The sequence below is a fragment of the Dromiciops gliroides genome, chromosome 4 (genome assembly GCF_019393635.1).
Source record: "Dromiciops gliroides isolate mDroGli1 chromosome 4, mDroGli1.pri, whole genome shotgun sequence".
Lineage (NCBI taxonomy): Eukaryota > Metazoa > Chordata > Mammalia > Microbiotheria > Microbiotheriidae > Dromiciops > Dromiciops gliroides.
The window spans coordinates 159,007,083-159,021,686 of NC_057864.1; the positions used below are offsets into that span (position 1 = coordinate 159,007,083).

Genomic DNA, 14,604 nt, shown 5'->3' on the forward strand with positions numbered 1-14,604 from the left:
AGTACCTCTTAAACATTTTATAAAACATAATTTTCTCAGATCATGTGCAAATAAAATTAATGTTTAATTTTTAGAACACCATGTCCTAAATACTAAAAATAACACTGGTAAATAATTTATACTTTTCATGTTTATAACAAATAACAATCATGGCTTTAATGTGCAACACAGACTTTTAAAAAAAAGTTATTGGGGGCAGCTAGGTGGCACAGTGGATAGAGCACCGGCCCTGGAGTCAGGAGGACCTGAGTTCAAATCCGGCCTCAGACACTTCACACTTACTGTGTGACCCTGGGCAAGTCACTTAACCCCAATTGCCTCACCAAAAAAAAAAAGTTATTGGGGGCAGCTAGGTGGCGCAGTGGATAAAGCACCAGCCCTGGATTCAGGAGGACTTGAGTTCAAATCTGGTCTCAGACACTTGACACTTACTAGCTATGTGACCCTGGGCAAGTCACTTAACCCTCATTGTCCCACACACAAAAAAAATATTAAGTGCTTACTATGTGCAAATGTTTTTTATGATGTTTCTGGATGTGGCATAGGTAATAGTGCTACTTAGAGAATTCTTTTTCAAGGACTTTCCAAGACTGACATTTTTCTTTGTAACAGTCATAGTGGAAAATTTCTGTTTCTCACAAAAAGATGTGAATGGTAGTAAAATTTGTATTGCTTTGTGTATACTCTGTGTTCATTTATGTATATTTTGTATATAAAGAGAACTCTATTCACTGGTAGAAGAAACATACAATTTTCAGGTTCATACACTTACTTGTTCTGTCATAAGACATATCTGTTAACTATTCTTGGTCAGATGAATAACACCAAATGTATCATATGTGTCCATGGCAAGTGGGTTTCCTATCCATATATTTTTAGAAATATGTAGGCATTTAAGATAAAATGATAATTTCTTTTATAGATTTCTCAAGTGATCAATAAATGGCTTATTACTTCTATTTCATTTGTAGAGCACATATTTTGAAAATTGAGAAACAACATTTTGTAAATTTATTATCCAAGACTTTAACTTTCATAATTGCAGTCACTTTGTCTTTCTGTATCAAAGTATGAATCTGAGGCCTTTGTACTGATTGATTTAGAGTACTTGCTTTTTTAAAAGCATCCAGCAAATATGCAAGTTTCAGGAGGAAATGTTTATAAAATAAATGTGTTTAATTTTTTTCCCCTTTTTTTTTTTTGTGGGGCAATGAGGGTTAAGTGACTTGCCCAGGGTCACACAGCTAGTAAGTGTCAAGTGTTTCAGGCAAGATTTGAACTCACATCCTCCTGAATCCAGGGCCAGTTTCTTTTATCCACTGCGCCACATAGCTGCCCCCTGTGTTTAATTTTTATTGTCATCACTGAGAAAAATGGCAACATCTTGTGTCATCACCAGTCATCTTGACCTTTGTCTTGTCATTGGATTTTGATGACTGTGAAGGAGAGAGTGAGGCTGATGACTTTGATCAGTTCTGCCTCACTTAAGTCCAATTAATTCGAAAGTCCAAGAAATCACCCTCTGTGATGTCATTGGTTCTTTTTAAGAACAAAGGACAAACAATAAGAAAAATGGCCACTATTTTTTGCCCAAATACATTTTTTGTTGTTTTTTCTTGTGGGGCAATGAAGGTTAAGTGACTTGCCCAGGGTCACACAGCTAGTAAGTGTCAAGTGTCTGAAGCTGGATTTGATCTCAGGTCCTCCTGAATCCAGGGCTGATGCTTTATCCATTGCACCACCCAGCTGCCCCCCAAGAAAAGCACATTCTGCAATGATACAGACATGCTCTGATCCCCTCCCACCATATTTTCAGACACTTGGATAAGGAGCCTTCCTTTTAATGGACTTGTATTTTGTAAAATTGATTGCTCTTGTAGTAATTTGAAGAAAATGTGTACCTCCTCACCCATTTCTTGGTCTGAGTGAATATCTGCAATGCAGGCAAGATATCCAAATTCCACAAGGGACCACATTTTAAACTAGTACTTGTTGGTCTCATGCAGCTCTCCCATAACTTGTGATTTTCATTTTTAAAAATGAAACATGCACATTCATGTATATATACATACATATGTATACACACATACATACATGTTGTTACTTTGTAAACTTGGTGGCAATGCATCAAGATTAATTTTTTTTAATTTTCAAGATAAATTCTCAATTGATAGATTTTAAATATATATATGTACATATATCTATATCGGGGCGGCTAGATAGCAAAGTGGATAAAGCACCGGCCCTGGATTCAGGAGTACCTGAGTTCAAATCCGGCCTCAGACACTTGACACTTACTAGCTGTGTGACCCTGGGCAAGTCACTTAACTCCCATTGCCCCGCAAAACAAACAAACATATATCTATATCAAGTGAGCATATTTAACTTCATTTGTTGCTTCACCTACTTGCAATATAAAAATAGAAATAAATTAGTTTTGATTTGACCAAAAAGGTTTTTGCCTGCATAGGCAATCCTCTCACTGTATTATCTGCCTATGGAATTGTTCAAAACCGCTTTACATTTGATCTGCTAAGCATTGTTTCATCCATTTCACTAGTTGCAGGTAGCACCAATGTTTCTCCTGTTAAATAAGACTTTTAAAACTTAGTAATTTGGTAGGTGACCTGATATGATACTAAAGAATCTTTCTGATGTCATAGGTTTTGAAAATTTGTTTTTGTTCTTAAGCACCTAATTTCCCCCTGGAAATATGCTCTCTGTCTTGCCAATATATTTTGCCTGGAAATTTCAAAATGTTTTAATTTTTAGGTTTTGTGCAACTGAAATATTTATAAATTTTATACAGGGCAAACCACGAGTCTTTCCTCTCCACCAATAATAATATTTGTGAATCCAATGATATTATAATGTATTGCATTTGTGAACTTGGGCTTTTTCATTTGTGTTCATGTACTTTTTTACTACTTTATTGTCTCTGTATTAATTTTAATCTCTCCAGTGGTTTTTCACTTCAAATAAGTTTTGTATTTGTTCACTTTGAAGGGAGTTTACTTTAAAAATTAGAGACAACAAAAAGTTTAAGAGAAGTTTAAATGTTTGACAATTTCAACCATGTACAGACATTTTCAACTCATTTCAAATTTTTTATGAGTTTCAGGGTTTTGGTCTTTTGGCATATTTTGTTTTTGTTTTTATCATACTCTACTTTGCAATTCACTGGACAGTCAGTCTTAAGAAGGAAGCAACATGAGGAGCCTGAAAAGCTTTTGTAGAAGTCCTTGTGACTTAGAGTGAGAAATTTCAAAGAGCAATTTGGCATTAAGATGGGCTTCAACTCAACAGTGAGAAAATGTCTTTCATCTTTGCAAGATAATCCTAGATTTGCTTGGCTATCTCACTGAAAATTTGTCAGTTCTTCCCAAGTTTCACCTGTTGAGTAGCTAGACCTTGAACTTTGGTACTAGAAAGCTTAAAGGGAAGAAATTCACAAACTGGACCAGGAAATTGTAATTCTCTGTCTAAAGAGATGGCTTCCCAGTCCCCTGGGATCTATCGAGTAAGAGCTTCCATGGAACAAGTTCTTTGTTTGTCTCTTCCCCATCCTCCCCACTGACATGACACTCTCAGAGGAAAATCCCTAAGGAACTAGGCATTCTGTCTCCCAGGCAGTGGCATTAGGAGATCATCTGAGAAAGCAGTTATAGCACTTAGATAGATTCCACGGCTTTCATCAAGTTTGTTTTGTTGAGGGAGGAAAGATTTAGGTGCCTCAGTCACTAATCCTCCTTGGCTGGGTGTTGCATTTCTTTGCTCTGTGGTTCTACCTGCTAGGCCAGTTTGCATTTTACCTCTTAGAAGGAAGCTCTATAGCTACCTTAACTCTCATCTGAGGGAGGGGAAGACATTCCTCCACTTCAGACTGCTCAAGCTGGTGCTGAACTCACCTTAGTTGCCTTTTTTGAAGCTACATGGGAGGGGCCTAGGATCAGGGGGTAGTCTAGAGGAGACAAGGTTGTTATATTGAGTCGTTTCGGTTATGTCTGACCCTCATGACCCCATTTTGGGATTTTCTTGGTGGAGATACTGGAGTGGTTTGCCATTTTCTTCTCCAACTCATTTGACAGATGAGGAAACTGAGGCAAACTTGCCTAGGGCTGCACAGCTAGTAAGTGTTTGAAGCCATATTTGAACTCATGAAGATGAGTCTTCCTGACAAGCCCAGCATTCTATCCACTGTGCCACCTAGCTGCCCCAGAGATAAGGTAGATTTTCATTTTTTAGGAAAGTATACTCAGATAATGTGAGTCCCTGTGTCTCTACATAACCATTTCCCATAACTCCTGATGATAGTCAGACTCAATAGAAAATCTGGAGCCCAGCCAGGGATGTTAATAATTAGAGAATGTTGCTTATATATTCACCTACTAGAGACTTATGTTTTTTGGGGGGGTTTTTTGGTAGGGCATTGAGGGTTAAGTGACTTGCCCAAGGTCACACAGCTAGTAAGTGTCAAGTGTCTGAGGCTGGATTTGAACTCAGGTCCTCCTGAATCCAAGGCCAGTGCTTTATCCACTGCACCACCTAGCCGCCCCAAGACTTATGTGAATATTAATAATGGTTTACACAACCTTTCCCCTTCAGTCCCCTCTCCTCAGAATATCCTCCTCAGTGGATAGAACAGATTCAAGAATTCTTGGGTTCAGTTCCCCTCTTTGACACCAATTAACTGGATGATTCTGGCCAAGTTATTTAGTTCGTTTCTCAGTGCCACAAATTATCAGACTCAGTGCTCCAAGACTTTAAGTTGCAGAACAGGTATTCATTAGCACTGGTCTAAGGAATTATCTTCATTGGGAATTTCCTATATCAGTGAAAACACAGATTCAGTCCAAAATATATGTGTGTATATATAGTTATATAGTCACATTTAAATATACACACATATGTATTTATATAGATAAATATACATAGATAAATTTACATAGTTCTTGTCAATCAGTTGTGTCCAACTCTTTGTGACCACATGGACCATAGCACACTAATCCTGTCCATGGAGTTTTCTTGGCAAAGATACTGGAATGATTTGCCATTTCCTTCTCCAGTAGATTAAAGCAAACAGGTTAAATGACTTGCCCAAGGTCACACAACTAGTAAGAGTCTGAGGCCAGATTTGAACTCAGATCATCCTGACTCCAGGTCCAGCACTATCTACTGAGCCACCTAGCTGCCTCATAAGTAAATAAGTTAACAAACAAATACACAAGCACATACATACAAATACATATACATACATGCATACACATATGTATTAGTACTGTGAATCTATTTATGTACAACTTTATATACAATATATTTTCTATATTATATAACATATAGGTGTTGATGAGGAACATGAAAGGTTTGGAATAGTGGAATTACATTATCAAACCTGTGATGTAGGAGTATTAATTCTAAAGTAGTTACCAGGTTGGGACAGCTGGGTGGTTCAGTGGATAGAGTGCTGGACATGGAGTCCTGACTTCAAGTTGTACCTCATACTCATTACTAGCTGTGTGAGCCTGGGCAAGTCATTTAACTCCATTTGCTTCAGTTTCCTCATCTGTAAAAAATGAGGTAGGAGAAGAAAATGGCAAACCACTCCAGTATCTTTGCCAAGAAAACCCCAAATGGGGTCATAAAGGGTCAGTCGGGGAACTGAACCACAATAACAAAGGAGGGAGGGGAGAGTATGTTTCTCTGTGTGTTTAAAGGATGGATTTTGATTTTTAAAAATAAGCCTGGTTTTAGCTGAGAATGCTGAAATTCATGGTGTCAAACTTAGACTGATGGAGAAATCAGGATTAGCATGGAGGTTTTTGGAGGACTGAGGGTAGCAGAGAACAAAGATTGTGGCAGAAGCTTGGCACAAAATTGCTAATGGTAGGGGAGCAGCTAGAAGACACCCAGGAAAGATCCTGTGGTACAAGCTAACAAAGGACAAGCAAGAAAAAGCAAATTCATGTTTTGTTTTTAAACATGGGCCATAGAATCATAGATTCAGAACTGGGGGATCTCAGAGGTCTTTTGGTCGAATGCCTTAATTTTTATGAATGTGGAAAGTGAGGTGCAGAGATAAGATGTACAAGGTCACAGAGTTTGTCAACTGTGGTTTGGACTAGAGTTTTCTTCTTTGAATCCAGAACTCATGTTGCTGTATCAAGAATATAGATCAGGGGGGCAGCTAGGTGGTACAGTCAGTGGCCCTGGATGCAGGAGGACCTGAGTTCAAATCCAGTCTCAGACACTTACTACCTGTGTGACCCTGGGCAAGTCACTTAACCCTCATTGCCCCACCAAAAAAAAAGAGAATATAGATCAGGTCACATTTTGGTTTTTTTCCCCCCGAAATAACAGATCTAGAAGGGACCTCAGAGGCCATATAATCCAACCCCCTCATTTTACAGTTAAGGAAACTGAGGTTCAAGGAAGTTAAGTGATTTTCCCAAAATCCTACAGCTAGGAAGGGACCTTTTTGTTCTTGTTGTTCAGACCTGTACCAACTCTTTGTGACCCCATTAGGGGTTTTCTTGGCAAAGATACTAGAGTGGTTTGTCATTTCTTTCTCCAGCTCATTTTACAGATGAGGAAACTGAGGCAAACAGGGTGAAGTGACTTGTCCAGGGTCACACATCGAGGGAGTATCTGAGGCTGGATTTGAACTTCCTGACTCCAGGCCTGGCACTCTGTGGCCTATGGTGCCACCTAGCTGCCCAGGAAGGGACCTTAGAGATTATCCAATTCAATTTACCCCTTTTACAGAAGTATAAAGTGAGTCCCAACTGGTTGGACTGGCTACATGATCCAGATACGATCTGTGAAGTGCTTTGCACATTTTAAAGCCTCGTTGTATAAATGGCAGTGATGATTATTGCCACCATTATTACTTCATGGAATTCAGAACATCAAGAGTTAGGCTTGCGTTGACCTTGAGGCCTGATCCTCAGAGTGGCTGAGCTCTGGCTGGCCCACATCTGTGGCTTTATTTAGCGATCCTAGATGATGGATGGATTTGGGTGCAATTTCTTCTTTCCTCAGCAGCACACGTGGCTGCACCATTAAGTCACGCAGCTTTCCAAACAAAAGCTGCAGGGGTGGGGACCATGTTTTACTTCCTGCCCTTCCCCAGAGCTGGTCACTGCTGCAGTTTCCAATATGCCTTGAGCCAAAGGAGAGTTATTCAAGCTCCGGAATTACCCCTGTCATGTCTTTCCCCACACAAGAACCTTTGGGAATGCGTGTGTGTGTGTGTGTGTGTGTGTGTGTGTGTTTGTGTGTGTTTTCTTTTTTTGGAGGGGAGAAGGGTGACACCAAGGGTACTGAGTGGGCATATATGTAAGAGAGCCCCACATTTGTATTGAAACCATACCGGAGCTGAGAAAAGCCTCCCTTTTGTTCCACGTAGGGCTTTGCACATTAGTCCCATTCACTGGTTATCTAGCCTGGATGTGGCACCGAGCCAAGACAGTGCCTTGCACTCAGTGAAGTGTTTGTTGAATTGAATCAGATCAAATTGGACCATTGCCTATTTCTCTTAGGGATTGGGTCTTTGGGGCCCAATAGCCTGGGGTCTCTCATCCTTCCGGTGGGTGTTGACTCCCTGTGTGCTGGAGGCAATCTGGGTCTGTACTAGCAGAGGAGATAGAGGAGAGAAGATTAACAAATGACCATCTCTACGGCAGCATATAAATAAATGTCTGAGGAGAAACAACTGGTATGTGTAGGTATATGCAAATTACATGTAAATTCCCTGTCCCATACACCCTAGGAAATCCAAGGTAATCCAAGAGAGGGGAAAGAACACTGGCTTTGGTGTCAGAGGACCAGAGTTCAAATATTCGCCTTGCCCCTTACTCCCAGTATGACCTTTGACAAGTCATATAACCCACCCGCTCACTCCCAGTGTCTTCAGCAAAGAAGGAATTAATAATACGAGTATAATACCTGTCTCTCAGGGCAGCTCTAAGATTCCAAAAAGATGTGCAAGCTTTTAGGTGTCTTATAATAAATGTTTATTATCATTATTTGATGGAATTGGTTTCCTATAAACGTTCAATTCAACAAACCTTTATTTAGCACCAAATGTTTGCAAGACACTATCTAGGCACTGAAAAAAATATATTTGTCCTTAAAGTAATTACATCTTATGGCTATGGGGGCAGATAAGTAAGTTAAAAGCATTTACAGAGTAAGTTCAAGAGCCTCAGAGCATTAACAATTAAGGGGAATCGGAAGCTAGGGATTCTAGGAGGAGGGTGTAGGGAGGGCCTGCATTCCAGGGAAGGGTGACTGCCCGAGCAAAGACAGAAGCAGGAAATGAGTGTCATGTCCTGGGGACAGTCAGCAGATCAGTTTAGATTAGAAACATAGATAAGGAGCCTGACTATGGCAGGGTTGGGTTTTTTTGTTTTGTTTTTGTTTTGTTTGTTTGTTTGTTTGTTTGTTTTGTGGGGCAATGAGGGTTGTTAGTAAGTGTCCAGTGTTGGAGGCCACATTTGAATTCAGGTCCTTTTGAATTCAGGGCCAATGCTTTATCCACTGTACCACCTAACTGCCTCCTATGGCAGGTTTTAAATTCCTGGCTAAAGATTTTCAAAGTTTTATCTTTATGGCAATAGGGAACTACTGAAGGTTTCTGAGTAGGAGAGTGACATAGATCTGTGTTTTAGAAATAATCAACTTTTTTTTTTTTTGGTGAGGCAATTGGGGTGAAGTGACTTGCCCAGGGTCACACAGCTAGTAAGTATTAAGTGTCTGATGCCGGATCTGAACTCAGGTCTTCCTAAATCCAGGGCCAGTGCTCTATCCAATGAGCCACCTAGCTGCCCACTATGCCATACTCTTCTAACCAATCTCTTGCCTCCATTCTCGGACCTCTCAAATTCATCCTCCACCCTGACAGATTATCTAGGGGTTGAGTATACTCAACCCTGGGCCTGGAGAAGCACATAGGATCTAAGCAGGGCTCCCACGTCTTCTTGTATTCTTAGAATCTCTGGGCTCTCTTTGAGGCTCACCTATACAAGAAGCCTTTCTGGATTCTTCTAGTTCTTAATGTTATCTCCTTCCTCAAATCATCTTGTATTTGCTTGCATCTTGTCTATTTCCCAGTAGGTGAGAAATAGGAGAGCTAGGATTTGAACCTGCCAACTTCTTGTTATTCAGTTGTTTTTTTACTTTTGGTGACCTCATTTGGGGTTTTCTTGGGAAAGACTGGAGTGGTTCACCATTTTCCTCTCCAGATCACTTTACCGATGAGGATCTGAGGCAAACAGGGTGAAGTGACTTCCCCAGCTAGGAAGTGTCTGAGGCCAGATTGGAACTCAGGAAGATGAGTCTTCCTGATTCTAGGCCTGATGTTCTATCTGCTACACCACCTAGCTGCCCTCTTGGTCACATTCCTCAAAATGACAGTCCAAGGTTAGAACAGAGAGATCAGAGAGAGCAGAGGCAACAAGGGTTTTGCCCTGGAGTTGGAAAACATTTAGAGGATGCCAGCAACACTGTATTGGATAACTTCCTTCCCCTTCAGCAACCTAGAAGTCTCAGGATGTCTGGAGGGGTCTCTGTAGCCTACCTCCTTCTCTTCTTACCTGACTTCCTATAGCATGGAAACCTCACAGTATTGTGGGATGGAACCTATAAAGGTCACTGTTGTTTCAGTTCCCCAGTTTCAGAAAGGCAGGCCATACTGAAGGTGAATCAGTCTTTATTCTGCACTCGCACTGTGCATTAACAAATCCAACATACAAGATAGCGTTACATAGTTTAAGGTTAGCATCACAGCGTTATGCAATGTCACACAGTTCATGTTAGATGTTTTTCTGGTTTTTTTTGTTGTGTTTTTTTTTCTTTTTAAAATTTTTTGACACACTGTTTTATTTAATTGTTTTTAGACATTTCTGAGTTTCATTTTTTACAAGAGAAGACACAAGGTAAAGAAAGACCACGTCGGAGAGGGATTTGTAGTGGGGGCAACGTCCCTACCTTGGTGATGGTGAGAGCCTTTCCGGACATGCGGCCTGCCCTCCTCAGTCCCTCCCCTGTCTGGTTTTCAGATTGGGAACAAGCTCTATTCCAATTCAACAGGGGCATTTCTCTTGGTGGCTCCTCTCCAGAAAGAGCTAGAAAAAAGGAGCCACTCTAAAAGGGGGCTTTTGATGCTGATAAAAGCTCTATTCTTCCTAGAAGGGATATGCCCAGAGGCAGGGCAACTCTCCAAAGACAATGACAATTTCCCAAACCTATTCCTGACCCCTAGAGAGAGTCTTGTGAAAAAAAAAAAAAGAAAGAAAAACGAAAAAGTGAGGCTGTGACTCTCTTGCCTACCAAATGATTCCTAGAAGGAGACAGTCCTCTGGCTCTGCCCTGACCGTGAGCCTTGGAAGGAACAGGCCTGAGGACCACAGCCAGCTATGAAACTTTGGGTCAACAAAGTCAAGGTCACCAATGGATCAGGCCTGAGGTAGGTGGGGAGCATCTGGTGCAGCCACCCCTATCCCCAACACTGTCTTTCTCTGAGAAAGACAGTCATGGAGGTCAATCTCCCCCCCACCCCAGTTACTGGTGACTGTTCCCCATCCCCTCCCCAACCATTCACTACTCAGGAGATCCAAAGGATGGGGAGAATAAAGCTACCAAGGGAGGTGGGAGAGTGGAGGGGTGGGGGAAGGGAGAGGCAGTTTTCCCAAACTTATGTCAGGAGGAGCTATAGAGGCACACACACAGCGGGGCCAAGGCCCAGCTATCTCCACCAGTTGCTTTGCATTGTTTCTGGGAAGGAAACAGAAGTGGGGATGCTCAGGGATTTCTGATCTTTAGGCATTAAGGCGATGAAAAGGAACCATTTCCATTTCTTCCTAAACGGGCTTCAAAACGCACCTGTTGGATTGACATTAAACTATCTCAAAGTGAGCTTTTAGAAAACAAAAAAAAATTATTTTCTTCTACTTATGATACAGTATTTACAATCCTCGGGGCACAGGACAGAGACCAATCACCCGAACACAACTTAAAGGTGGGAGGAAATGAGAGCTAGAATGCTTGAGGAGGAAGGGAAAGAACTGGGGTGGGGGCACTCTTGTTATCTACCTACTCAAATCTTCCTGTTTTCAAGAGATGGTGATTTAAAAAAAAAAAAAGAGGATTTTTGTTGTTGTTCTTTTGGGAGGAGTGAGGTGGGAGGCTTTTGTTTGTATGTCTGCAGAGCTACCTGGAAGGTTCAAGGCAAGATGGACATCCTTTGATAAGCTACCTGACTTTTCTGTAGCCCTCCTTGGAAGCAAGTTGGGGAGAACTTTTTAAGTGTAGTGATACCTCACTGGTACATAGATGGATGTTCATCAGGGCCCTGGCTCAATCGGTCACTTGGCTGATTCCTTCTGCAGGCCCAAGGGATGCCCTGTGTGGCATTATGTGTTCCATTAATATTTAGGCTATCCTCAGGGAGGAACTGAGTCTTTAAACCATCTGAAAACTAAGTGAGAGATCACTGGACTGGGAGACCTGAATTCTCTTCCCAGTTCAACCACTGACTTGCCTTGAGACCCTGGACAAAGGGCTGAATTGCTCAAGGGGGCCGTGTTTCACCATGTATGAGAAACTGATTAAAATCTCTAAACCACTCCCCCTTCTCTCCCCCAATTCCCAGGGATGTTTGGAAACTCAGTGAGGTTATACATGTACTTTGTACCTTTGGGAGCTGGGGCAGGGTGGAAAAGGTGCTACAGAAATCCAAGGGTGGTGGCAACACATCTTTTAATGAGGGTGGCACTTTTTGACTTGGAAAGCTCTATAAGAATGTGAGTTTTTATGATTACCCTTTATGTCATCCTCACCATCATTTTCTAAGGCCCATCACTGAAACTTCAAGGAAGAGTCATTTCTGAGAATATTTTCCTTTAGAGAACAAAAGTCAACCCCCACAATAAGGCTCTAGGCCATTCCAGAGAAACTCCTTGGACAACATTTAGAAAAACCAAAGGCCCATCTAACCCTTTAGACCACTGTCATTTTAGTCCAGCCACCAACGCATGACTTCTATATATAGCAGCGAAATGGGCAGGCAGTTGTCTTTCTCTCCTCCCTTCCCTGATCCTTCTCAGCTAGAAAGAGACTGAATATGGTATTTGGGGACCATTACAGAAATCTCAAGACAATAACATTCTCTTTGGGTCCTGGCCCTTTGGATTTCCCTTCCCTCCCCCTACCCCTTTTGCCGTAAGAGATCCTCTGAACTGACACCTCCGTGGCCCTTATGGGGAAGTCTGCCTGTGTCACAAACCCAAGTTCCACCAGGTCAAGCTCAAGTGTTTTGCTACCTATATGCAATCAAGAGACAGGATCTGTCAGCCATTCCCACAGCTCATTTAGCTAGATTTTTCTTTCTATTGGTAAACAAAACAAAATAAAACATAATCCTTTCTACTGCCCAGCCCCATTTTTTTTCCTCTTGACCTAGGGCAGACTTTTTAGCTTTTGGCTCATTCCTTGGTTAGGCAGCAGCCAGGGATCTCTCCTATTCCCTGGGAAGAGGCCAGAAAGGAGGCCAAGACCAAGATGGTGGATGAGGAGATGAGGTGTTCAACGGCAAAATTTGGAATTAAAAAACCAACCAAACAAACCACAACACCCTCCAGAGAAGCCTGGTAAAGAGAGGCTAGTTTCAGGTGAACCTCAGCAAACACAATTCAGCACAGAACACGACTTTTTCATGGATTAAAATCGTAACTCGATATTGGAAGTTACACTAATCGCTTCAGTTTGTATTAGACATGCAATTATGTGGTTACATTGTTATATATAGACTTGTATGGGGGTCTTTCCCTCTTTTTTCCTCATTTTTTTTTCCTTTTTCCTTTTTTTTTTTTTTAAATTTCTAGTGCCTTTGTAAAAGGAAAAAAAAATCATCATTACTAAGAACCAAAGAACCAATCTGTTGCTGGGGTTGTGTGAGGTGTCCTTTGTGGGTTGTGTTTTGTACGAAAGTTTCTTCTATGACTAAAATGAGGTTTTGAGTCCGCCTCTCTCCATCATCTCCCCTCCCCCCAATCCTCTCCCCATCCCACCTCCCCCGCCTGGGTTTTGGGGGGGAGGGGGTCAGGATTAGTACTCGCTCAGACTGTGCCACTTGGCTACTGGTTTGCGGGGGCTGTCACAGACCTCTCGCCAGTGTTCTGCACCAGCAGCCGTGACACTGTGGGCCCCCAAGATCAGCCTCCCCACCACCTCGTTCTTGGTGGTGCGGTCGAAGTCGATGACGAGGAACTCAATACTGATGTCAGGCAGCAGGTCAGTGGGGATATCATAGATGAAGGACTCATTGAAGACAGGATTCAAAGTGCACTTTTTCACGTGGGTTTTCTTCTTGGCAATGCGCTTCCTGCCATAATAGAGGTTCATCTTGACGTAGGGATCTGGGTGCCCAGGGCAGGGAGATAAAAAAAGGGAAGAGAAATAGACCTATGACAAAGTTCTCTATTATTTGCCACCAAGGCAGGGATTATAGCAATGGTGCCCAACCCAAGAGTCTCCCTTCATAAAGATATGGTGGAAGGGATTCATGCTTGAAGAAGGGTATTAGACTAGATAATCCCAAAGATGCTATCCAAACTTAAAATTCTAAGGATCAACTCCATAGGCAGTCAGATTCAGCTGATGTGTGGATTAGTTTCTTTGTTACAAGGGATGGCTTTTTGGATCACTGGAGGTGTTGAGGGATCTATTTGAGGCCCAAGGTAATATAAAAGCAAAATATACCCATAAAAATGTTTAAAGAGAAGAAAAGACATTTCAGGTCTCCATTGCCAAATGCTTTTTTTTTTTTTTTTGGCAGGGCAATGAGGGTTAAGTGACTTGCCCAGGGTCACACAGCTAGTAAGTGTTAAGTGTCTGAGGCCAAATTTGAACTCAGGTACTCCTGACTCCAGGGCCAGTACTCTATCCACTGCACCACCTAGCTGCCCTCCCCCCCTGCCAAACGCTTTTTGAAGACAATGGGCAGGGTATGTTCACTAAATGGGTATTGGCTGAATGGGTGAATGATGGACTAAAAATCTAGGGTCAGAACCATAAGTAGGGCAGGTCTACTACAGGGGCTAAGAGAATGGGCCAGGGGTAGAACTGAACAAATTCAGCAAAGAAAATCTCCCTCATAGAAAGCAGCATTTTCAAGGACACAGACTGCTAAGTTAAATACCTAGTTACCCTCTGGGTGAGAGTTACAACACTCAGCAAGCTGAGCCATTTGCCCATTCATGCCAGCTCCAGGGAGAATGGTTTGTGCTATCTCCCTCTCAGAAACATGGGAAATGTCTATAAGCTAAGGGTAAAAGGGTGGAGGTTAGAGAAGGGAGGGAGGAGAACTTAGAAACCCATTGGCTGATTGGAGTAAATAGCTGCTACCTGAGAGACCGGTGATATCCATCTTTGGCAAGTGTCTTGCTTTAAGGACCACCACTGTCATTCTCTGGGCCACCGGCTGGTAGGACAGGGATACTTGCAGCTCCCCTCTGCTAATACACTTCTGTAAGGAAGAGACCAAAAGTGAAGAGATCTGGCTGAGAGTATGGAGAAAGGATATGAGGGGTGCAGAGGACTTGGAAG

General features: G+C 42.0%; 1 protein-coding gene across 1 annotated transcript in view; it reads right to left on the reverse strand.

The window, feature by feature from the left end:
* Positions 1 to 9,692: 9,692 nt before the first annotated feature.
* SYT11 (synaptotagmin 11) overlaps positions 9,693 to 14,604 on the reverse strand; it is a 36,785-nt gene continuing 31,873 nt past the window's right edge. Inside the window, exons 3-4 of the mRNA XM_044002160.1 lie at positions 14,401 to 14,524; positions 9,693 to 13,415 (exon numbers count right to left, since the gene is read on the reverse strand). Coding sequence (XP_043858095.1) covers positions 13,105 to 13,415; positions 14,401 to 14,524 — 435 coding nt within the window. The 3' untranslated portion in view covers positions 9,693 to 13,104. The remainder of the gene's footprint in view (positions 13,416 to 14,400; positions 14,525 to 14,604) is intronic.